This window comes from Mytilus californianus, unplaced genomic scaffold, assembly GCF_021869535.1.
Source record: "Mytilus californianus isolate M0D057914Y unplaced genomic scaffold, xbMytCali1.0.p SCAF_19, whole genome shotgun sequence".
In the NCBI taxonomy this organism is placed as follows: Eukaryota; Metazoa; Mollusca; class Bivalvia; order Mytilida; family Mytilidae; genus Mytilus; species Mytilus californianus.
Window position 1 is genome coordinate 6903102 of NW_026262667.1, and position 26203 is coordinate 6929304.

The window sequence follows — 26203 nt, forward strand, 5'->3', positions numbered from 1 at the left end:
TTCCTCTTTCGCTTAGTGTTCTTTGTCTCCATAAGCAATTAACCTCTGGTGAATCCTGTTCCCCATTTACAAATTTATCTATCGTATCTTCTGTCTGATCCATACTTCAGACTTTAGCCACGATACGTCAATGAACGTGGATCGTTAATCCAAAAGTGTAATACCATATAAAGTCAAAAGTGTCTTTTATCAATATCTTTATTCCAATATAGTATTTGACAATATCAGATAGGGTTACTACCTGTGGTATCTTAACTATACACACATAGAATAACACAAAGTTCCTAAGGTATACTTTGTTAATCCTAAACGGTCGAACTACAAATCAATAATGAATCCATGCAAGCAGCTTTAAGTGAACTTTCCCATGAACCTAGTCTTACTTTTGGAAGCATGGGCAGACAAAACTATTCAAATCTAACGGTTTCTAACTTATAGTTCATAAGGGAATGATGTTCAATTATCACATTCATCCATCATTAATCTGAACTGACAATCAAAAGTACTCTAGTGTCTATATAATGTTTATAACACGAAATAATCTGCACATATACTTAAAGCTATACTAGTATGAAACAATCACATGAATAAACCCTTATCTAGAATATAAGAATAAACTAAATATCAAAAATACATGCACGAAAGGTATAAGTAGACAAACCTTAACCTTGAATGGTTAACATGGATTATTCTCCCCATAACACTTAACCATTTGCTCTATATAAAGGTCATTTGTACACAAACTCTCCAAAATGATTTGGTGGTCTCGTCGTTCTTCTAGGACGCGAATTAACATTTGGTGCTGGTGAATTAACAGTTTGTTTAAATGTTGGTGTTTTTGTTTTATATTTTACGTCTGTCCTTATTGTGATTATCTCCAGACCTGACAAGATTTCCATATCCGGAATCTCGGACATATCTAATTGATCTTCCATAACATTGTCGTATGTATTTCTAATTTGATTTAAATGTCTTATCACAATGCGTCCATCACTTATTTTCACATAAAACGTTACAGGTCTATTTCGTGTGGTAATGGTTCGACTTTTCCGTCTTTCTGTTTTTCCACGGCTATGATTTCTAATATAAACTTTATCTCCAATGTCAAACTAACGTTTCTTGGAACTAGCTTTTTCTTTCTCTAATTTTCATGCTATTTTTACATTTCCCGATCGGTGTGAGAAAAATATTTCTAATCTCTAATGAAAAATTTGTTCTCAGCAAATGATTGGATAATCAAAGTTCGTGACAGGTCGGAACTACTTTTCAAGGTTAACAACAACTCTCGGCCTTCTTCGATAAACGTCTTAGTAGCGTGTAAACAAACTATCGCGATCGCGTCGTCTGCAATTTTCATTAAAAGAATTGACATGAGCCTATCTGAGCCTGACAGGACAGTCACACACACATAAGAACATGACTCCCCACCACCTGTTCCTGATGAACTCCTTTATCTGTTTCAGACAGATTTGAAGTTGATAAAACGCCACATGAAACTCCTGTAAATGTGCCAGCACCATCTCAAGCACCTCCAATATTACAAAAGCCTAGTACAAATAATAATAGTGCAAAAAAAACAAAGACATCAAAACCATGACAGTTTGTTCCAAGTGATGTACCTACTGTAGAACAATTTGTCAAGGATTAGGAAAAACAAGGCACTGCCAAAAAGAAATGTAAGCGATATGCGAAAAAAGCAAAATGAGGATGTTAAATTTGATGTCTGCCTTTTTGTGCTTCTTTGTTACATTTGTTTGTTTTTATAGTGATTAAGATGATAACACAATGTTGACTGCTGTACCCCTATTTTTGACATGTTTAACTATTGTGTCTGTTTGTTTTGTTCACGCATCGTTGTCAATATAATGGAATTTGATGCGACTGTCATACAAGTGAGAGGTAAAGCTAGCTATAAAACCAGATTCAATCCACCATTTTCTACATAAGAAAATGCATGTACCAAGTCAGGAATATGACAGTTGTTACCCATTCGTTTGATGTGTTTGAGCTTTTGATTTTGCCATTTGATTAGGGACTTTCCATTTTGAATTTTCCACGGAGTTCAGTACATTTGTGATTTGACTTTTTACACAGTTCCTGCAACAGAAAAATGAAAAAAGGGAGAAATTCATGAAATTCCACCTGAAGAATTAAACAGTTTTTTATGTCAGTAGTTTTTCTCTGTGAGAAAAACTGATGGAGAAGAGTATGAACAAAGGCAACAGTAGTATACCGCTGTTCGAAACTCATAAATCGATAGAGATAAAAACAAATCCAGGTTACAAACTAAAACTGAGGGAAACGCATCAAATATAAGAGGAGAACAACGACACAACAAAAACACATTATTAAAATGTAACACACACATGTACAGAAACGAACTATAATATAACAATGGCCATTTTCCTGACTTGGTACAGGACATTTTAAGAAAAAAAATGGTGGGTTAAACCTGGTTTTGTGGCATGCCAAACCTCCCGCTTTTATGGCAACGTCAAACACAACACCAAAACGACAACATCACAAGACAGGACCACAATACAAATAAATGGGAGAACATATAGGACAAAGAAACACACGAATAATAGCTAACAAAAGGTGCTAGGCTTACAATTCAATACGCCAGACGTGTGTATTGTCCACACAAGACCAACCAGTGACGCTCAGAGGAAAAAAGTTTGAAGGCCAAAACAAGTACAAAGCTGAAGAGCACCGAGGACCAAAACTTCCAAAAAGTTGCGCCTAACACGGACAGAGTTTCTGCCTGGGACAAGAACATCCTTATTATTTAGAATAATTTATAATTTTGCAAACAGTAAATTTTATAAAATGACTATTTAATAGATATACATGATAAAACCGAAGTGGGGACTAACTACAGAATAAAAACGGATACATTACATAAAACAACTTAATCCAACACATAAAAATACACAGCCGAGTTAGCAAAAGCCTCAACGCAAAAAGTGACGTCACATTTGAAATTCTAAAAAAACACACAAAGTGACGTCATATTTGAATTTGTAAAAATATTACCCAAAAATAAGATAGGATTAGGATTGATTCAAGATTAGATTTGCAATACTGACATTACATTTATTAATAACATTGATATGAAAATTACAATACTTATTAATATCAAATTGTGGTATTAATTAGATAATTAATTGTATTATCTAGCTATGTCGGTGTTTCTTCTGAATCAAACTGTAAACCAAATATATCGTATAAATTTCGTTGAACCAAACTAAAATCTTATAAATGAAGGGGGTGATTAATTATCTTTACCATAACACACGAATATAACAGAAAAGACGTTAAGACATTTGACAAAATCCGACGAGAATAACAAGTATAACATCAAAATTGAATACAAGAATATGGGATAGAAAAGTACCGTGACACGTCTTATAGCAATGCGGTTTCACACTCAGGAAAACAGTCACAATCGGGAATAAGTCACGTTCGGTAATTAAAAGATCAGACGACGTAATAACAAACCACAATCTAACACGTGGTAAAAATGTCCTTAGTTAGTGTGGACAAAGACACATTGTATGGATCAACCAATTCGTGATGGTGTCCGTAAAATTTACGGAGTGTCATTTTTAATCTGTCCTCCTCATAACTTTGTTGGAGCAGTTTCTGCGTAAGGAGCACATTTAATCTACGTGGTATGATGTGTACCTTTGACAGAATACTGAGGAGCAATGATTATGGCTATGAAATAAGCAAAAGCGTAGAACTTGCTACAACCAGAGATGTTCTAAAGGCAAAACAGATAGAGCTAAAAGCATGGGTAAAGGATATGATGAAAAAGAGCTGAAACACTCACTGATGAGAATATTGAATCATTGTTTGAAACTGGGCAGCTGGGCTTATCCAATCCTACAACTTTTTTGCACAATCTTGAGGTTTTTTAACACAATATATTTTGACCTACGTGGTGTAACTGAACATTATCAGATAACATGGGGGGATGTCCAACTATGTAAAGACTCAAAAAGACAGGAGTACTTGCAAATGAATGAGAGAAACACCAAAACAAGGACAGGAGCAAATCTAAAGAACACAAGAGAAATTCCTCAGAGGGCCTGTTCCAATGCAACTGATCAAAATGTCCTGTAGAGGCATCAAACTTTACAACTCAAAAAGACCTTCAAAATATAGTAAGCCTGAAGATCCATTTTACATTCAGGAGAATACCAACCCTGACAAGTCCATCCTTCGGTTTAAGGCACAAAGAGTTGGTGTCGGCTTTGAATACAGGTAATAAAATATTGTAAACCGGTACATAAACATGATATTAATGTATAAACTCTTAAAACGTTTTTATCTAACTTCACTTATAGCAATGTGAAAGAACAAAAATGAATAAAATATACATACAAAATATATAATACAAATCAGTGATAAAGATTCTTAGAATTATAATGATTTGCATATTATTGTAAATTTGTCCAATCATGAAAGTTCAAAAAAATATTTTTTTATGACGGCTCAGTCTAAAATGATTCCATAATTTTTAAATCCAGATAATTTAAGGCTACTGGTTAACCTCATTTATATTTCTATCTAATTTTTCAACCCAGATTGGTATTCTATATATTTGTAGTCAGTAAAGTATAGAGTTTCTTTATCATAAAAATCTAATGGAATTTTACATAATTTAATTATCAAGATATATTCAATTTGGATTCTACATCAGTGGTCTGGATCACAAGGTTTCTCCAATCGAGACAGTTAAATTATGGAATTTAAAAGTCCGAGCCTTGGCGAGGATTTTTAAATTCCAAAATTTAACCTTCAAGATTTGAGAAACCCATTTGTCCACAGTGACAGAAGAATCTGTTTCTTTTATAAATCAGCTTAGTTTTAAAATTAAAGAAACTGGAAGTCGTAATTGAGTTTTACCAATACTAAGGTAGAACTGTGGACAACAGGTTGATTATTCAAATTTTAACAATGGTCAAATTAAGCAACTTGTACATGTATATTTTCATCTAAATTTTAGCAAGAGTAAATTGACATATTTTGACTTTACATGTAAACTCCAAGTCCAGGAATCGAACCTAGATCCCTCATCTGTAGATGAGTGTACTGACCATTGTACTAACAAGGATAGTTTTAAATACATGTAGAATAATCTGTGTCAAATACTAAAATTGCAATACTCCGTTTTTTACCTCCCCCCTTTTTTTTTATAAGACTAAATTTCTAAAAATATCAGAAAAAATTCCTCATCCCTGCCCTCTTAAAATTTTGTTTAAGGTTGATAGTAATCTCAAAATTAACTTCATGTAGCCTTATGGTCCTTTAAACCTAAAAAATAATTATTAAGTTTTCACACTTACACACATATTAAATATAGATTCCACCGCTGCATCAATTGTGTTACGGTATTTTTCCACTCAAGACAGTAAAATTTTTAATTTTTAAAGCTTGCCGAGCTTTTTGATTATTTATAATTTAACTTTTGAGAGTGAAGAAATATCGTAATACACGAGATTAAGTGGTGGAATATGTTTTTCTTATGATTTTTAGACGATATCTAAACAAGTTTATCTTTCCTTTCCAAAGATTTCCAAAACGTCGTGTTCTTTATATGTGACGTCATCAGGTATGGACGCCTTTTTTCATGACGTCACAAGAGGAAATTCAGAAGAAATCAAGAAAATTTGACGTCATAATAAAATTTTGACAAATCAATTGCCGAGAACAAAATTTTCTCTAGAGATGAGGAATATTTTTCTCATACCGATCGAGAAATGTGAAAACAACATGAAAATTAGAGAAATTAGCATAAAAGTTATGGCAAAAATGTAATCAATCAATCAGGAAAATGTATAAATTGGCTTAGAAGAAGAGAAATACATTTTTTTTGCTTATTCTGCAGCTCTACCTAAAGTAACCATGGGTTGCCCTGTTTATTGTCTATTTTCAACATTAACGTGAGGGTACCCAAATTGTACTGGCACTTTTTTCACCTACGTTTAAGAAACAGACAAAAGTTTCCATTGTGTGTTTATTTTGTAGATGTATCCTTATTTACTATATATTTTCACAAGATTAATTTTGAATCCATACTGAATTGTAGAAAAAATGGGTTTGAACCTACCTCCAAACGACCGTATAATGAGGAGTAACTAAATTGCACCCATGCTTAACGACGCTTCCTTAAAAATTGAACAACTGATATTTTGTTTTAGTTCTCCACATTTTTAGAATAACTTGACAGTTGTCCATGCTTACTTTCATTTTGTCAGAAATGGATGCCCGTGACATAATTTAATTCAATTGCTCATTGATAATAGCTGACTTTTTGTGGACGTCACATGCGACGTTTCTTTAAATTTAACATCTTTCACTGGATACTTCATCTGTTAATATATAGATTCGACCTCTCCATTAAGTGTGGTACGATATTTCTCCACTCGAGACTCTGACAATTAAATTTTGAAATTTAAAACGCCAGGCTTGCCGAGCTTTTTGAATATTTAAAATTTAATTGTTAATAGCGGAAAAATATCGTAATACACGAGATATAGTGGTGGAAACTGTTTCTCTCAAGATTTTTGGACGATATCTAAACAAAGTTTATCCTTCCTTTTCAAAGATTTGCAGAAAAAAGTGTGTTCTTCATATGTGACGTCATCAGGCATGGTCGCCTTTTTCATGACGTTACGATAGCAAATTCAAAAATAATCAAGAAAATTTGACATCATAATTGAATTTGGACCTTTCAATTGCCGAGAACAAAGTTTTCCTCATACCGATCAAAAATGTGAAAATACCATGAAAATAAGACATATATTATGACCGATTTGTGTATACTTAAGTATATTTAGCTTGATAGAAACACGTGCATAATGGCAAATTGTAAACATATGAATTTTTTAGTCTCTCAGAAAACCTATAAGATTTCTGCTGCTTGTGTTTTGCAAAATATGTGCTATGTGCTATTTGGGTACTGTGACATTACCATGCTAATAAGTGATATCCTTTCAAAAATTGTCAGATAGTTTACTGTCCTTCAATGTATTAAAATTTTACAATTCCAAAATCTAGTCCATTTATACTTCTTCCTCGGACGCTTGCACAATATATTTTCACATAAGGTCATACTTGAGTAAATATTCATTCAATGCTTATGATTTTTCTTTTACTAAATTTCAGATATCTGGACACAAAAACATACGAAGTATAACCACTTACTAAAAACTGAACCCTCAGAAACATCAACAGATAGCCCGATGCATCTCACCCGAGATGAACATGAACAAATACAGTCTTCACAGACAACGAGGACGGTTACGATGGGATATCAATAACTTCATCAAACTGAGACACAACTCATGGTTGGGCAAAGTCACGATGAACCGCGTGCAGGAATGAATTATATTTTTGGGGCGCCTATTTATGGAGGAACATTTAATATCAACATAAACAATACATCACCATCAGTTCAGCCTCCTCAGAAGAAACGCCGATTCGTCATCGGGAGTGACAGTTCGCAAGATGACTCAACTAATGTGGCCAGACATGTTGAACTTCATTCATTCTCCTTCGTGTTAATTTCAGTGAACGATGATCTTATTTATCAGCGAAAAAGTTCTTTTTTTTTTATCACCGTTCAGTTGATAAAAACATTTATTTCATTGTTCTTTTTGTGAAAAAATATAAACATGTTGGAATTTAAATTGAATTGGATTGGTTTTTTTTAAATAATACTTAAAGGTAAACAAAAGACTTGTGTGCGTATAAATATGCAGACGCGTCACATCGGACGACGTAGTAAAGGCATGGTTTGGAGAATTTAATTTTCTATGGAACTAAAATTAGCTTTTTGGTCATAAAAGAAACAGATTCTTACATTGTTAGCAGTGGATTATCGGGTTTCTCCAATCTCGATAGTTAAATTATGGCTCGGACTTAAAATTCCATAATTTTAACTATCTCGATTGGAAAAACCCGATAATCCACTGCTAACAACTTAAGAATCTATATGTCTGACACGCTGTTGTAGGTCTGGATGCGGTAAATCCAATAGCGATCACAGTCGTCGTTCCATTAACATTATTGACGGTGGTAATCCAGTAGTTTCATGTGGTGTAATTCGATATGAAAATACATACTATTCTTGTCCGAAACTTCCTTCCGTCGCTTTCTTTGAACCGCCATTAAACGTTTGTACAGCACGTTCTGCTTAAAAATTATAACTTGGCTGATACGGCGAGATTCTAATATAGCATATTCCTTTTATCTTAGTGAAACTCTCGAATTTCTCACTGGTGAACGGAGTCACATTGTCACTAACAATTGTATCTGGAATTCCATATGTCGCAAAGATCATGCGCAATTTCTCAATTGTTGCTGCTGATGTTGCTGAATTCACAACTTGTACTTCCTAGTACTTTCGATGTACATCGACATATTCCAGAAATATTTTACCAGCCTACGGACCAGCAAGGTCGATATGCAACCGAGACCCTGGTTTTTCTTGTCATTTTCATGTGTGCAACGGAGCTTCAGCTGGAGCATGACGGGTCACCTGACATTCGTGACAGTTTTTTATCTTGTTTTATAATTCCGAGTCCATATTAAGCCACCACACGAATTCCAGACAGTAAGCATCCGTCCTGTTAGCTTAATTCTAAAACCAGTGTAAAGTATGGTCTAAGTTCATTATCTGTATTTGAAGGTGGCCATCCTTGTAGAAAAAAGTCCACAATTTAAAATGTCGTGACGTCACTTATGTAAGATCAATGTATTCCGTTAAAAGTATCAATTCGCCTGGCACTTCTGGTCCTGTTTTACAGTTTGATGGAAGTCTACTTAATCCATATGCATTTGCATTGTTCTTTCTCCCTTCATACACAATTGAATATTCATACGCTGACAATGTCAAAACCCAAAGTTGCAATCGAGCTGCTGCCATAAGTGGTATCTGTTTAATTTCATTGAATAATCTAATGGTTTATGATCTTTTAAACATTTGATCATACAGATACTGATGAAACTTCTTCAAAACAAAAATTATAGCTAATTCTTCTTTTTCTTATATACTGTAATTTTTCTCAGAGTTTAAATGCATTTTGTGCTTTTGTCCCTTTAAAAGGTTCCAAGACCCTCCTTAAATACTTCAGTGTACTTTTAAAGTATAGCCTCTAACTCCAGATTCTTTCCGATGGTTTGTTGATCCCTCGATTCGGAATATGGACTTCCTGTCTAAATTCATGTGTTCTAGCCAGTCACGTCCCGTTAGGCTTGGTCCTACGCCTTTAACAACGGTCATCGGTAATATATGTTCCAAATTTTTCAGTTTGATTTAATTTTGGCTCCTCACTTCCAAAAATTCGCTTTAAAGTATCCTCACTGATTATTGAAACGGCGGCACCTGTACCGATTTACGGTTCGATCTCCTTATTGTTGACTCGAGCCGTAATACGATAAGGTTTCCTCTTTTCAGTTTACACTTGATACTCGCATTCACTATTATCCTCCTCTACAAAATGTGCTTTCTGTTGCTTCAGTTCAGTTACCGGATATCCTGATTCATCTGTTGCCTCTTCGTTGGTTTCAAGTTAGCCGAGTGATGCCTCCCTTTATTCCTGCACTTGTTTGCTAAGTGTCCCTTTTCACTTCATAAATAGCACTTGACGTCTTGCCTTTTGCATTCTTCTACCACAACAGTAACATGCCTCTTGTCTGAATGTCATCTTATGCACGGTCTGACGTGATTCCGTAGCAAATCTCATTTTTCGCGGCATTCTCCATCGCCGTCGCTATTTCCATTGCTTTTGGGAAATTTCAATTTTGGTTCAGTTAAAAGTCGCCTCTGTATTCGGTCGTCTTTATTGACACACACAAGTGTGTCTCTTTAAAATGTCTTCCAGTGTGAAATTAAAATTATAATGTTCCGAAATATTTCCCAATTTGGCCACGTACAAACTAATATTAAATTTTTACCTCTGTACATTCGCTGATGGCTTAGGATTTTGGTGATCTCTAACTAATTTTACCAGTTCATCAGAAGTTGTTCTCCTGTTTTCTCTGGTCACAAATGTCTCATCAGTTTATTTGTTTTCTCGACATCCCTTTTTTGTACCCTTTTCATTCCATTTACATTTTCCAAACTGCTCCCAGCGATGTGCTCATCTGCCTCAGTGCCATTTTTAAAATTTAATGATAATAGTAAAGGAGAGTGAACATCTGAGTACAGCTTGAAAAAACTTGAACATACATATTTACAATGAAACACAGAAAATCATCGTACAAATAAAATAGTCAACAACACTGGAATGACAGAAAGTACATTTGTCTTCTTTGTCATCGTAAACTCTGCTATTATGGATAATAAGACTTTTTTTATATATTTCCCATTGTTAACGCACATTTCCTATTGTTTTTACACATTTCCTATTGTTTTTACACATTTCTAACAACATGTTACCATATGATTTTTACTTGTGTCCATATTACATCTTACTTTAAACATATCATATAATTCTTAATTGTTTGAAATATCTACAACAACAGTATAAACACTAACATGGACTATGAAAGATTTTAATATATTCTACATCTCGACTAGTTCTACTATTGAAGCCACCATTCAAAAGTTTATACTTGTACTCTACAGAAAATTGATAATAATTATTGTTCTATTTACCATTCGCGATAAGGTAAAATGACATATTATGGGACATCGACTGTAAAGATTAGATTGCCTTTATTAGATAGATAACCAGGTGCTAGACCATTTATACAATTAAACATTAAGACAACTTGAAAATATTTTTTCCTCGTAAATATAGTCATCCATTCAAGTTCTTGATGGTTGATGGAAAATTAAAAAAAACACTCAAAATAAATCTTGCAGAAAGTTTTTGGACCTAATGAATTATTTCCAGATTACTGTTTGTGGTAAGACCCTATCCTGTACAACAATAGTCAATATTAAGTAATATATAGCGATTGTAAAAAAAAAACACCCTTTAATGGCAAATAATGTTTCAACCTTTTTAACAGGTATATATTTTTTATCAATTAGATTTGACCATGACAAATTTTTATCAATATAGATTCATAGAAGTTTTTCAACTTCAATATTATCTAAAGAGATATTATCCTGTGATAAAACAAATAAACATTCATTGCAGTTTTCCCGTTTCCTGTCTGTTTGTATACTTGCAAATCTCATTTTTTGCGGCATTCTCCATCGCCGTCGCTATTTCCATTGCTTTTTGGAAATTTCAATTTTGATTCAGCTAAAAGTAGCCTCTGTATTCGGTCGTCTTAAATGACACACACAAGTGTGTCTCTTTAAAATGTCTTCCAGTGTGAAATTAAAATTACAATGTTCCGAAATATTTCCCAATTTGGCCACGTACAATAAAAGTTAGGACGATTTTATCAATTTGGTAAGTTTTGTCGGCAAAAAGGGTTGACATTGAACGGGACAACTGAAAGAGAAAGGTGCAAGGCACTGTCTGAACGCCGGATAATGAATTCAATAAACATTCGCAGTCCGATCAGCCGTGACTTTGTATAAAATGTCAAACGGACCTCCTCCCCTAAATATGTCGTCATATTCCTATTCCGTCGCGTACATCTGTATTCATATAAAAGGTATATTTGACTTTAAAAACAAAGGGATAGGCCAATTTTCTCCTGAATCTATGTCACAATAGCGGCAATATAAACAAAATCTTTAAACCTTTACTTAAACTCAAATTATCAGACCTCAATGCGTTTACGTACAATAATATGGCTAATCATGAACAGAAGTTTTGAAAGCCTGAATATTACATAAAAACGCAAGTGTGTCAGAATTCGACAAATGTTTAATATCTCTCCTCAAAATGTACAAGTGGGAAATTTTTATTGAAACTTCAACCAAATTGCTGTTTGATGTAAAGTTAAGTATTGTATTTCAAATACACATTATCTTTATTTTTGGTGAGTGCCGTCTTTTGAAGCAAAATTTAATAAAACATGCAAAATTTGGAATTTTGAATTAAGATGTCTTTATCAGCAACATGTAGAGCCGAATTGCTTTTTTTTCAATTTTGCATCAAAATGCCTTTATCAGCAACACATAGAGCCAAATTACATTTTGAAAAATTTGCATCAAAATGCCTGAAGGTCGTCCTTGTAAAAATACAAATCAAAAATGTTTGAATGGATTTGATATACATTTTTTATCACTAAAACATAATTTGTTAACTTTGTTTTCATTCCATATCAGGTACTACTGACATTCATACATTGATATTGGGAAGGCAAAATAGGACCAAAAAAGTCTTTTGAAAATCAACACTGCGAGTAAAACAAATACAAGAAATTTTATTGTATCAATCTTTCATAGTCTTCATAGTAAGCCAAGGGGCATACATTCGCATTGTATGATTCGTTATCAGCGATTATAATTTATGATTACACTTTAAGATTAGAATTCAAGATAAATTCTAAAAGAGAGCGGATATACCAAATATAAAAAGAAGATGTGATATGATTGCCAATGAGACAACTCTCCACAAGAGACCAAAGTCTACACAAAAATACAATACAGAATTGCTTACATTAGGAAATGCCTGTACCACGTAAGGAATATGACAGTTGATTTCCATTCGTTTGATGTGTTTGAGCTTTTGATTTTGCCATTTTATAAAGGACTTTCCGTTCTGAATTTTCCTTGGAGTTCGGTATTTTTATTATTTTACTTTTTACATCCACTTCATTTGAAGTCTGGTGGTTGGTTGTTTCATTGGCAATCATACCACATCTCCTTATTCTTATATAGAAAACTAATGACTAAGCAAAACGAACGCCATCAATAACCGGGGGTGATCTTGGACGCTACGGAAGTGTAAGCAAATCTTGCTTCACACAATGCATCCGTCGTGTTGTTCAAGTTGCATGTTGCATGTAAGTAAAAAAAAAAAGCAAAACCCCGCTACAAACTAAAACTGAGAGAAACACATCAAATATAAGAGGAGAATAACGACACAACAGAAACTCAACACTCAAATGCAACACATACAGAAACGAACTATAATATAACAAATGCCATTTTTTTGACTTGGTACAGCACATTTTTAAGAAAAAAATGGTGGGTTGAACCTGGTTTTGTGACTAGCCAAACCTCCCGCTTTTATGGCAATGTTAAATATAACACTAAAATGACACCATTACATGACAGGACTACAATACAAATAAATGGGAGAACATACAGGACAGAGACACAAGCAAATATAGCTATCAAAAGGTACCAGGCTTATAATTTAATACGCCAGACGCGCGTTTCGTCTACATAAGACCCATCAGTGACGCTCAGATCAAAACAGTTCGAATGCAATATGTTAATTCACATAACGAAATATTTGCTCTGAAATCTCTATACATAAATAACGAGAGTTCACAACTGATAAGAAAATCAAAATTGAACAAATATATTCTACAGAGAATAGATCAATGCTTGGCTTGAACATGTCGCCAACTTTGGTAATTTTTATTTTGGGCTTTTCAATCTCACATGCATCGTGGTGGCACCTACATCCACACATGGCCTGGAACGATGTGACAATTGAACATCACATCAACACTTCTGTTCATGGAGACATGTTTGTCGTCGATTTGTTTGATGTACCTAAACGTGTTATTGATGATCTCCACAGGTATGTCAGATTGACGATTACTGGTCGGTGGGGAGATGCACTTGATTTTGTATGGGTTACATAGAAAATTGAAGAGACGACACCGTAAAATTATGGCATCTAATTAATTCTTAAATCGCATTTTTTCTGCAGTTAAATATATACTAAACACTTATGTAATTTCCATTTATCGTAAATATCGAAACTTTCTTTATTTGTAAATTTTACTGCATACTTACTTTATTGATTTACTATAACTGAGTGGATAAAATTGCTGGTGAACTATTAATCTTTTCGCTTCTACACATTCAGGATCATTTTCATTATGTGCTGCAAACATACATCCTCAGATGAAATTTATTAATTGAGTCGTTGTTATGGATTCATGACCCCACTATCTTAGACATTTTGTCATAAGCGATCATCTCAGTACCAGAATCAATAACAAACGAGACGATTTTAATTTTGAAATTATAAATTTCCCCCACCTTAGCACTAATATACCAACTTCACCTGCATATGGGACATACATTTCCAAACTCATTCGGTATTCAAGATCATGCAGCTGCTACTCAGACTTCATAAAACGTCACCAGTGTCTGAGCAGAAAGTTGATGAACCAGGGTTATGCCAAAGAATGTCTCGTCCTCTTTCTAAAAGTTCATCGAAAGATACTAAGACCTTGTTAAGTATAAGTATTCTGTATAAACTTCAAAAATTACACATGATGGTCTTGAAGTATAGTTTCTAGGTACTGACGTTGTTTATCGTCTTGATTACGTGTTATAGTGTTCTTTTCATTTGTAATTGTACATTTGTAACCTTTGGACTGTTTAGTCCATGTTTGGTAATATCCTTTTGGCGTGGCTTGGTATTAATATATCCTGCCATTGTTTTAATGTGCCATGGTCATTTTTTGTTTTCTTGTCTTTTATTTTTCCTTTTTGTGCTTTGTCTATAGAGTGTCTATATGCCATTTTGTTTTTCTTTGTTAAAACAGTTGTTTGTTTTTATAGTGATTAAGATTATAACACAATGTTGCTGTACCCCAAATTTTGACATTTTTTGCATATTATGTTTTTTATGTTTTGCTCTCACATTGTTGTCAATATAACATGTATAATGGAATTCTATGTGACTGTCATACACGTGAGAGGTTTAGTTAGCTATTAAACCAGGTTTAATGCACCATTTTCTACATAAGGAAATGCATGTATCAAGTCAGGAATATGACACTTGTTTTCCATTCGTTTGATGTGTTTGAGCTTTTGATTTTGCTATTTGATAAGGGACTTTCCGTTTTGAATTTTCCTTGGAATATATTTTGTTATTTGTTATTTTACTTCTTCATAAATAGTTTTGCTACTTTATTTAAACCGTACACTATTTTTGTATTAAATCTTTACTTGTAATATTTGTTTCTCCAAATTCAGAAATGGGAAGAAGGTGATATGTTACTTTTCTGCTGGAACGAAAGAAGATTGGCGGAAAGATGCCGATCAGTTCCCATCCGATGGACTTGGGGTTCCCAATAAGCACTCGCCAGGCGAGACGTGGGTGGACATCACAAATATTCAGTGCGTATATATATAATTTTCTATCTCCTTCGACGAAAGCCGCAGTATGCGAGACATATGGATTGCAAATCGGCGACGGCGATGGCGGAGTAAACTATAGTAAAAAGCTTTATATTTCGAAGGATAAAAGACATGTATACATTTACCCAAAGGATAAATATATTGATTTTGTTTTTATTGGTATAAATATTGATTTTGTTTTTATTGGTATAAATATTGATTTTGTTATCAGTAAATTAAAACCATACTAAATGTTATACATATGTACTTTCACGATACAACACTATGTCGATACCTATATTTTGGCATTGCACAAGGTCATGTTTTCTCTGGTTGTTAATGACGTCTTTAGACTAAATCCATTGGATGTTGGATGTGTACTGATTGATATTTTAGTCTTAGATACATGATTTTTTGTTATTAGTTGTTATTGGTTTGAATTAGCTGTCAGTAACTGCGAGTACTCTCAGATGTGTACTTAGTGTCTTTTTTGTTGTTAGGGATGAGGGATGGATATATATACCCTGCCACGTCCTGTCTGTGCTTTTGATTGATGTTTTTCTTTGTATCGATCTGATGAGTTGAGCTTTTTTTAACTGATTTTTATAGTTTGTTCTTATGTTGTGCTGTTACACCACTGTCCTATGTTAAGGGGAGGGTTAAGCGTTCACAAACATGTTTAACCTCGTCCCATTATTTATGTGCATGTCCCAAGTCAGGAGCCTGTAGTTCAGTGGTTGTCGTTGGTTCATGTCTGTCATATTTGTTTTTCGTAAATTGTTTTGTTAAAAATTAGTTTTCTCAATTTAATTGGTTCGTGTTTTTCATGTCGGGGCATTTTATAGCCGACTATACGGTATGGGTTTTTCTCATTGTTGAAGGCCGTACGGCTACCTATACTTGCTTACATCCACTTCATTTGAACTTTGGTGGATAGTTGTCTCATTAGCAATTATATCACATCTCCTTATATTTTATTCATACCTTGATTCAAGATGTAGATTTAACAAATGTTCCGTTTGTCATATGTCCATTGTCCTTGACTTCAATTTCATGGATAAGCGACTACCTAAAACATGTATAGTTTTTGGTCATGTGAATTCCTCACTTATTATGAGTAATAAGATAGCTAAATGTTGTGTATGGAATGATTGTAAGGTATACATGTCAGTTTGCCAGGTTTCATCTGACCTTTATCTCATTTTCATGGTAAATGTTAAGTTTCAGTAATTTTATACTATAAGTAATCGGTCAACTATATTTGGTGTATGAAATCATTGTAAGATGTACACGTATGTCTTTCAGGGTTCATCTGATCTGACCTCACTGTCATTGTCCATTGGTTAATTCTGATATGACGTCACTTTCATGGTTCATTGGTCAATGTTAAGTTTTCCTTTTTAAGTCTGTTTCTATACTGTTTAGATACTATAAGCAATAGGTCAAATATTTTTGGTTCACGGAATGATTGTAAGGCGTATATGTCTGTCTGGCATTATCATCTGACCTTTACCTCATTTTTATGGTTCATTAGTCAATGTTAAGTTTTCGTGGTTTTGTCTGTTTATTGGATACTATAAAGAAAAGGTCAACTATATTTGGTGTATGGAATTATTTTCAGATGTACATGTCTGTCTGGCACGGTCATAAATCATTGATAATGTTATGTTTATGTGATACTTAGTATAACCTTTATCTTTAAGACTTCAAACATAAAATCATCTATGGTCAGTAAAACAGACGAGACTTTTCAGCGTGTGCACTATTGTTATTAAACATTGCTGATATTCATATTTCCTCGTTTTATTCGAGTGGGCCAAACCAAAGACTTTAAAATTATTATTATCCGCGGAGGCTTATCGGATCTTGAGATTTATCTTCTCCGAACGTTAAAATTAGGTCAAGTCCGTTAAAAATATGTCAGTCTGGTACAAAACAGGGCATATTTTTATTCCATTGGCATTTAATTGAATTGTCCGGTATATGCATGTAATACTTTGCGCCGATAATCAACCTAGCCATCAATCAACCAATTAATAGAAATCATGACATCAGTACAATATATCATATATTTCCGTTTGTTTCCAGAGTTAAGCGTATAATGCGCAATCGGACTGCAATTGCAAAATCCCGCCATTGTGATGGTGTAGTTCCGACAAATGTTGATGGAGCATCAGGGAATCAAGCAGGATTCTATTTCACAGCAGATAATCAATTGGACTATAACAGATATTTAGTGACAGGTAATACATGTATATGCTTTTACATCCTTTCTTTATCCTTGTTTAACTTTGTAATAATGTTACAACATACTAGTGAACTATGTATATGTTGCACTTAAGGAATTCCTCGCAATATTTGTTAATTCCACTTTGACTAATACAAACACTATTTAAAGATACATATGACCTGTTGATATGAAAATTAAGAGCAGAGACGAATGATAACAAAAGCATATTCAAACTAATAAGTCAAAGAAAAGAAACTAACAAAGCCATGGCAAAAAAAGAAAAACGACGGAAAGACAAACAACAGTACACAAAACACAATATAGAAAATTTAAAAAGTGAGCAACAGGAACACCATCAAAACAGGGGGTGATCTCAGGCGATCCGGGGGTTGATATCAAGTAAATCGAATTTCAAAATTTGAACGAATGAACTTCAATTGGGCAATCTTAATTTCAATTTCCAACTATTGTAAATCACGTGCATACAACGTATGATACCGATTTTCGTGATCAGGACATGTGTTTCTAGATTAATCTTCATAAAGTACGCTGGAGATGGAAAGCATAGAAATGTGAAACGTTTGAGAGCATTTAAACCGGAAGGAGACCTGATCTGTAGTTAGTCTGAGGTAAGCTTAGCCTGAGGAATATGTACCTTAGTTTTGGTAGAATTACATTGTTTACGAAGTTGGAACTTAGCTTTTGGTATAATAACGTATATAAGATTCCCTCTACTACCTGATATACCTACTGTTATGACAGTTTGTCTGATAAAGGCTTATTTGCCAGCATTATTCTGTGATACACCATGTCAAACTTATACTCTTAGTTGAAGACCTGTTGATATCAAGCAGCAATTATTGAGCTTTTTCTTTGATTAATATTGATTTCAAGAAGTTCACGACAAACTGGCGGCGCCTGCATGTGAAGAGTGTGCCACCTAAATGATACGACATTCCAGAGCTTTCGTGACCTTGGTAGAGGGGTGCTGCTGGCTGGGGTGCTGTTGGGCTGGCTGTTTCGGGTGGAGGAGTAAGGGTTATTCCTCCGAGATGGCTGGTTGGCCGTTTTTGAATGACTATGAATCGAACGACCGCGGATGTGTTCCAATTGTAGAGGCTGCAATGCCATTCTCATGTTCGGTTGTGACATCACTGCATGAATCTTCTCACTATCATGAGAATCAAACTGGTGCCACTAGAGGAGCAGGATCTTCCTACCCGAAGCACCTGAGATTACCAGGAGTTTTTGATGGGGTTCGTGTTGCTCAGTCTTTAAGATTTCTATGTAGTGTATTGTGGGCTTGGTTGTCTTTTTGTATTTTTCGTTATTTGCAATGGCGTAGTTAGCTTCTCTTTGACTTATGAGCTTTGAATATCCCCATGGTATATTTCGTCTCTTTTTTATATCTTGTGTATATGTCACACATATCCTATTCTTTTTATAAGGTTTAAAGTATGAATTCGCATTGCTATTAGACGTGTCTCGGTATTTATACATCCAACATTCATGTATTTAGTTATGATGTTTCGTTTGTAAGTCTTGTTAGATATTGTGTTATGTCTTTTCGTTTGTAGTTTGAATTCTATTTTTATTTTCTATATGTATGTGAAAGTTAAGATAATTTAACAGCTAGTTCATTTATATGATTTTTAGTTTAAAGCAACTATATGCACAGGATTTATTTGTTTTTACACAGTTTTGATTTAAAAGAAAAACCGACATGGTTAGAAAATACAAATAATTACGCCATTACTAACACAATTCTATATTAATATTCTTGTAATGGTTAGAAAATACATAAAATAACACCATTACAAACTTAATCCCAATTTTATATTCTTTTTTTAGACATTTACCTGTGACGTCACTTTTTGTGGCGTTGATACATTCGTGTGACGGACAGTTCATAATTCTATTGTGGTGTACTTGTGTACTGTCGTAAATTGTTATTCTGTGGTTTACATGTCGTAATGTACTATTATATTATTTATTTATGTATTTCTCTAAGTGTTCTTGCGTTTATTTGTACTGTATTCCTGTCAAGTTGTCATTTTAGCGATATTTTTAACATTGCCATATAAGCGGAAGGTTTGGCTAGCAATAAAACCAGATTCAACCCACCATTTTTCTTAAAATGTCCTGTACCAAGTCAGAAATGTGGCAGTTGTTATCAAATAGTCCGTTTCTATGTATGTTGGCGTTTGTTTTTAAAGCAGTTCAGTGTTTATGTTGTTCCGTTGTTTTCCTCTTATAGTTGATGTGTTTCCATCGGTTTTGGTTCCTCACCCGGATTTGTTTCAGTTAAATTGATTTATGACTATTGAACAGCGGTATACTACTGTTGCTTTTATTTAAGTAGTTGAATCTAACAGTAATTTTCAAGAATTCGAATAAATGTATGCACAATGACAACTGAAAATCTGAAGTAAACCTAATACCATAAGACACTTTATGAAAATATGAGTCTATAGTACGCATAGAGCTCCCTTTTATAATAACTGTAGTCTTTCTATCTCTCATTGTTTGATATTTATTTATGTGTGTGGTTTTGTTTTCTCGTTTTTTGTTTTTGTTTAAAAGTTTGGGTTTTTTTCAAACCATACGCATTGGCTTGATCGTTTATTTGTCTATGTTGAAGTGCTTTGATTTGAAAGGATCTGGTCATCATTGTGTGAATTCCAAAAGAGAGGGAAAGGAATGGGTATGGTTCATAAGCTGCAAATGAGTCCTTATGTATGTATTGATCGGTTTTCACAGATTTGCCTAATATTACTGCAGTTTTTGTTATTATCTCAAAATATTCAGATCTGTTAACGAACATTAAAGTCAATACCAGAAGAAGCCTCAAAAGACTTTATTTGTGTTAACTCATTTTTACATTTCTTCACTGTTATTATGTCTTTCTTTTCTCAGAGTCTGTAGATGATTAGCTAGTTTCAAAGTCAGCGTCTTTCAAGCGAGTTATTTCCCTTTGATTAGCTATCAGAGGTACCAGGATTATAATTTAATACGCCAGACGCGCGTTTCGTCTACATAAGACTCATCAGTGACGATCAGATCAAAATAGTTATAAAGCCAAACAAGTACAAAGTAGAAGAGCATTGAGGACCCAAAATTCCAAAAAGTTGTGCCAAATACGGCTAAGGTAATCTATTCCTGGAATAAGAAAATCCTTAGTTTTTCGAAACATTCAATGATTACACAAACATAAACTCTCCCAAACAAAACATCCGGAAAAACAAAGTCTGCCATTGCAATGTTAATTTCCCATATATAAATTATAAATGCTACGTACACGCATCTAGACAGTTTTGGCAATGCAAATTTGGTCTACGCTGTTGTCCGAATTGTCACACTTGTAACAACAGTTTCTGCAAGTGAGACAAAGAAGGAGATGTTTATGTACTAAGTGACCATGTACAATTGTCCATTGTTCTCTACTATTCATTAATACTTTTTGAATTTCAAATGATGTCTGTTCAATTAGGCCGAGGCTTTTATAATGTTTTAACAGTAGTCTCTTTGGTGTATCCTATTTGATTATTATATAAAATGTGTGAATTAGTTATAAAGATCGCAATTTCAAGGCTTTGGGAGGGAAAAGATATTCAAATCATAAACTATTTCCCGAATTAATTTTTTTATTTCCTCTCGTTACTTTAAAGGTTTTGATATTAAAATAAAATGTAGTTGAAAATTCAATAAGATAACAAACAATGCAACTACACATAACAAACATAGCTATTTTGTTGTTTTTCAACATATTTTTATTTACAAAGTTACGTTTTTAACACGTGTATATAGATGTTTATTACTTTTTAACTTTTTATGCGGAAATTGGTATAAATTTTTTTTATCGATGATAATTTTTAAACAGAAAATGAACTTGATGCTTTGAGGTAGACATCATATTTGAAATATGTTACGTATCTTGAGCGTTATTCTCTTGGTATGCTAGGAAACTCTGATTTAATAAAAGAAGACATCATTATCTTTAGACAGAATACGCGTTAAAGAGCTTCTGCCCAAGAAGATTTTACGTGGGTTATGCACTATATTTCACTACTTAAATAAATTTACAGAGGCACATGGAAATGATTTAGCTATAGGACTGATGAACGATGTATTACAACTTAATGAACTGGTAGGCGACTTTGACTTCGCCATAAACGTATCATGTATGGATTATCACGAGTGTCACGAGTACAAACCTTTTTTTTATGCTAGAAAGGTAAACGGAAATATATTACATTTATAATTGTCTGGTTAAAATAGTCACCTTTACAAATCAAACCAATTACGAAAAATACACACTATGATCAATCTATGGAAAGTGCGAATCGAGAAAACCTTTTCTTTTGTGGAGTAGTATTTTCTTATGTAAACGAGATGCCTTGTTGGAAAATCGCAAACTAATGTTAACATTTGTAAAAACATTAGATTTTTCGGTAAATGAGTGTTTTTCTTTTTTAAAACATGGAATTATTTAACATGACAAACGTCTGTATAACTTTCGATGGATTGTGTAGACAATACATCGAAATTCCAAGTATGTTGTATTCATACCAGAAAATAGGCATACTAATTGTTATGCTTTTTTTGTTATTTAATGTTATTCAGGTTTATATCTGGTCTATATACCAGCTTTGATAAGTGTTTGGTATTACTATAAATTTTCACTTCGTACTATGAACTTCAAAATTATTTATTTTGTAAAAATATTTCCTTTCTCTATTTGAACTGTACACGTATACCTAACACCAAAATTATTTTCATTTACCTGTGTTTAAAGTAATTGCAAATGGCTGATATTTTTGTTCGAGCATATTGTTTTTCTTAAATTGTTTAACATTTCATAGCGGCATAACATGTTACTTTTATTATTCTTCTCTTAGTTTATTTATTTTGTATTTACATTGTATCATAGGTCAAATTTATTTGTTCAGTGTATGTTCACTGGTGATAATATGTCCTTTGATTGAGTTAGGCTATTTCAGTTGATATTTTATGGTGTGTCTTTCTATGTTGTGATGTTACACTATTGTTTCAGAAAAAGGGTGAAGGTTTGGTACCATTAAAACGTTTGAACCCGCTGCAATTGTTTGCACCTGTCCTAAGTCAGGAATCTGATGTTCAGTAGTTGTCGTTTGTTGATGTGGTTCATAAGTGTTTCTCGTTTTTTATATAGATTAGACCGTTGGTTTTCCCGTTTGAATGGTTTTACACTAGTAATTTTTGGGGCCCTTTATAGCTTACTGTTCGGTGTGAGCCAAGGCTCCGTGTTGAAGACCGTACTGTGACCTATAATGGTTTACTTTTATAAATTTTGACTTGGATGGAGATTTGTCTCATTGGCACTCATACCACATCTTCTTATATCTATATATGACTGCTCGTTGGTCGGGTTGTTGTTTGTTTTTTTTACACATTCCCTGTTTCCATTCTTAATTCTATGTGCATGAAATGTAACCTATTTGCACGATGTGTAATTTTGAAGCGTACAACTACTATGACAATCATGAGACAGTGGAATACACTTTCAATGTGTTCGATAGCAATTTAAGCCATAATCACGTGTAATATATTGATAATGTTATATTTTCTTATTTGAGTTTAATATTTTGCTAATAGAATAGCAATGATTTTTTATTATGAAAAACTTAATTTTATAATGTTATATTTTTCTCATAGAAATGCAGTATTTTAATTGCTTAATCTATATGCGGTATTTTGATTACTTAATTCAATGAATTTTTTAATATTAAACGTATGTTTTATTGCCGAAAACATCTTTTTTTCTCATGGAATTTTTATATTAGAAAATACCGCAACTCCACATAATAAACGGTGTTCTCGATTCGCACTTTCCATAGACAGATACTATAACAGTTTATATAAGCGCTGATCTGTATGTAATGCTGATTTAATTCACTAAGATTTTTTAGATTAAAAAAAATCGCTATTCACACTCAACTTGTGATTTTAACTTTTCCTTGAATAAAAGCTAACCAGTTTCTAAATAGCAAACCTATTTAGTTAACATGTTCCACTAACAGAAGTTTTTCTACGTTATAATCATTAGTTGGAGTCTATCGACAGTCATTCATTGAAATCACTTCCAATCCACCATTTGTGGTTGAATCGGAGTGGATTAAAACTCAAATTAAAACAATGATTTTATACATTCTAATATAAAGTTCAGTGTTTATACTTAACACATGGTGCAGTGTTGGTGTTTGATTAAAGTTCGTTATAATGCTTACATTCACATCTCTATCGAATCTGTTCACGAACTAAGACTGTTACTGGTGTAATATTTCTTAAACAAACATTACTTTGGGACTGCAATTGCCACATTTCGGTCAAAGTAGATGACTTGACCTAATATCCAAGAAGACCGCCATCGTAAGTTTGTTTTAGGAAGTATGAATAATAAGAGATGTGGGTTGAAGTCAATAAGACAACAATCTAATAAAATAATAAACCATAAACAAGTACGGCTACAAAGAAATTCCGGATCAGGAATGTTTGCATCAATCATTATTTTGACATTTGGGTAAGCACCATTAGTCTTTCATACATTTTATTTATTTAATTTTAGCCGGTGTTTCACATCCAATATGTGAGTTCTATCACAGAAGGTTACCAGATGCAACGAGAGATATGCTCATCGCTAGAACGACCTCGTTACATGAATACTATAATCAAGCATAAGATGGTAAACTGGAAACTTGATTGTTGATTTTTTTTCTCCAGTAAAGAACATTATCGTGATCAAATGATATTGTTCGCTGTTATTTGAAGAAAACTGTTTAATACTGCATATGTGTCATCGTGATATGTTTTTGGCCTAGATTACTGCATGATGGTTAACTAGATATGAGTGTACGTAGTTAACTACTCCACAGATTTTTTTTTTAATTTCACATATGGATTCTGCTTGTAAAAATACACCAGAAAAAAAAATAAAAAAAGGGGGTAACCGTTTTCGTTTTTGAGATACGAGCTGTTGAAATTAACAGCATGATACGGCGAAAATACAAAAGACACATAGGGAAAATCATAAAACTATGGTTTTTCAAAAATTATTGTGGGGTCAATTCTGGTTTGATTGTAATCAATTTGGTCACTTGTTTATTTGTTTATTTGGTTATTATTTTGTTGTAAGGCGTTTTTACTTTCTGTTGATATAAAAATGAGTCGTATTGTGTACCCTCTCCTGCGTGTCTAAAAACTGTGGTAATAGAGTCAGGCTAACTAACAATAGGATACCCAGATTGGAATCATTCTGATAATTTTTTTGAAGTTTTGAGACAGCACAGGCATACTTGTTTGGATTCGTAATAGAAGTCATTTCTCTTTCGTGTGCCCATTTTTCCATTCTTTAAGTAAGGGAGATAAATCGCGTAACTAACGATGCACGTTTTTTATCCCGAATTCCGGTAGAGGCGTGCAATTACGTTCACTTCGCCTTAACAAATGCAGACGTCAATCGGTAATTTTACTGTCGCAGTTTGAGTAAAAAAGAATATTTGCGATTGTAAAATGAAAGACTGAAATCGGCAAGCATTAAATTTTTAATCTTCTAAAATTTGTAGATAAACGGAAACGTTATTGATGCAGAGCATTCCGACAGGCAACATTTATTGGTGTAAGATTTTTCATGAAGGTTTTCAATACTGGTTATTATTTTTCTCATATTGGGTCAGTTAAGTGGTGAATGTGTGTAGTAAATTGGTCAATGATGGTGAAAATTGTCAAATTTTATTAAAAACATGTAAGATTTTGACAGAATTAATCAACAGCGATGTGACTTCACGCCGCCAATTTTTTTGTGAGTCAAGACTCAAGTAACTTTTTCTGTTTTTATATCTTGATGACGTCCTAGATTGTCTGAAGTTGTTCTCTATATTTTAGACAAATATTAATTTTATGTTTGAGAAGAGATGTTTTAATGTATGTGCTATTTTCTGGCTAGCGTTTCACAAAAGTTCGTACGACAATTTTAAATCTTACGTCGGTCGTACGTAAAAATCGTAAGTAAGATTTTGTCGTGGATTCGATCGTAAACTTACGAGTGGTTGTGGTAGTTGTAAGTAAAATCGCAGAAGTTTAAAATGATGGTATTTTGATATCAAACAGAAAAAATAATTTTCAATTGGATGAAGAGAGGACATGTTCAATGTTATTTTGGCCCGATCAAAAGTGACTGAAATCTAAAATTCCCGAGAAAATCGTTAATTTAGCATTGTCAACAAAATTTAGACAATTTAGTTTATTTAAATTGAACTAGAACGAACACCTTGCTTCCAAACGCTGACCCATAAAAGGAGGTGTGATGTTTGACCACTAGGAACAAAGCCTTTTGATTAAAGAGAGATTGATAATTGATCGGTACTTTCCTTGCAACATAGGATCTTGCATTACAGAATCTCAAAACAGACAATTAGACATTTTTATTCATCTAGATTGTATGTCATCCACAGGTACCCCAACCAACCGCGTTCTACACGGGAATATATATGTGAGTAGTGTCGTTGTATACAAATTTCGATTATTTTCAAACAAATATTAGTCCAGAAAACAAAAAGTTATCACTATACATACATGTAGTGATATAGTTGCATCTATTGTTTCAATACAATAACACGAGTTGCTTTGCGTTCTTTTAGGTTCCCGTTTGCCTTTGAGGTATAAAATATATGCCTCAACACCGTACTCAATACATGCTTTCC

At 33.5% G+C, this 26203-nt stretch overlaps 1 protein-coding gene across 1 annotated transcript; it reads left to right on the forward strand.

Annotated features, from left to right (window-relative positions):
• Positions 1-1365: 1365 nt before the first annotated feature.
• LOC127727174 (uncharacterized) lies at positions 1366-24737 on the forward strand. The gene is made up of 5 exons (XM_052234621.1): positions 1366-4269; positions 15092-15235; positions 17324-17478; positions 21551-21699; positions 24070-24737. The coding sequence occupies exons 1-5, from the start codon at positions 4103-4105 to the stop codon at positions 24208-24210; spliced, it is 756 nt and encodes a 251-aa protein (XP_052090581.1). The 5' UTR covers positions 1366-4102; the 3' UTR covers positions 24211-24737.
• Positions 24738-26203: the final 1466 nt, after the last annotated feature.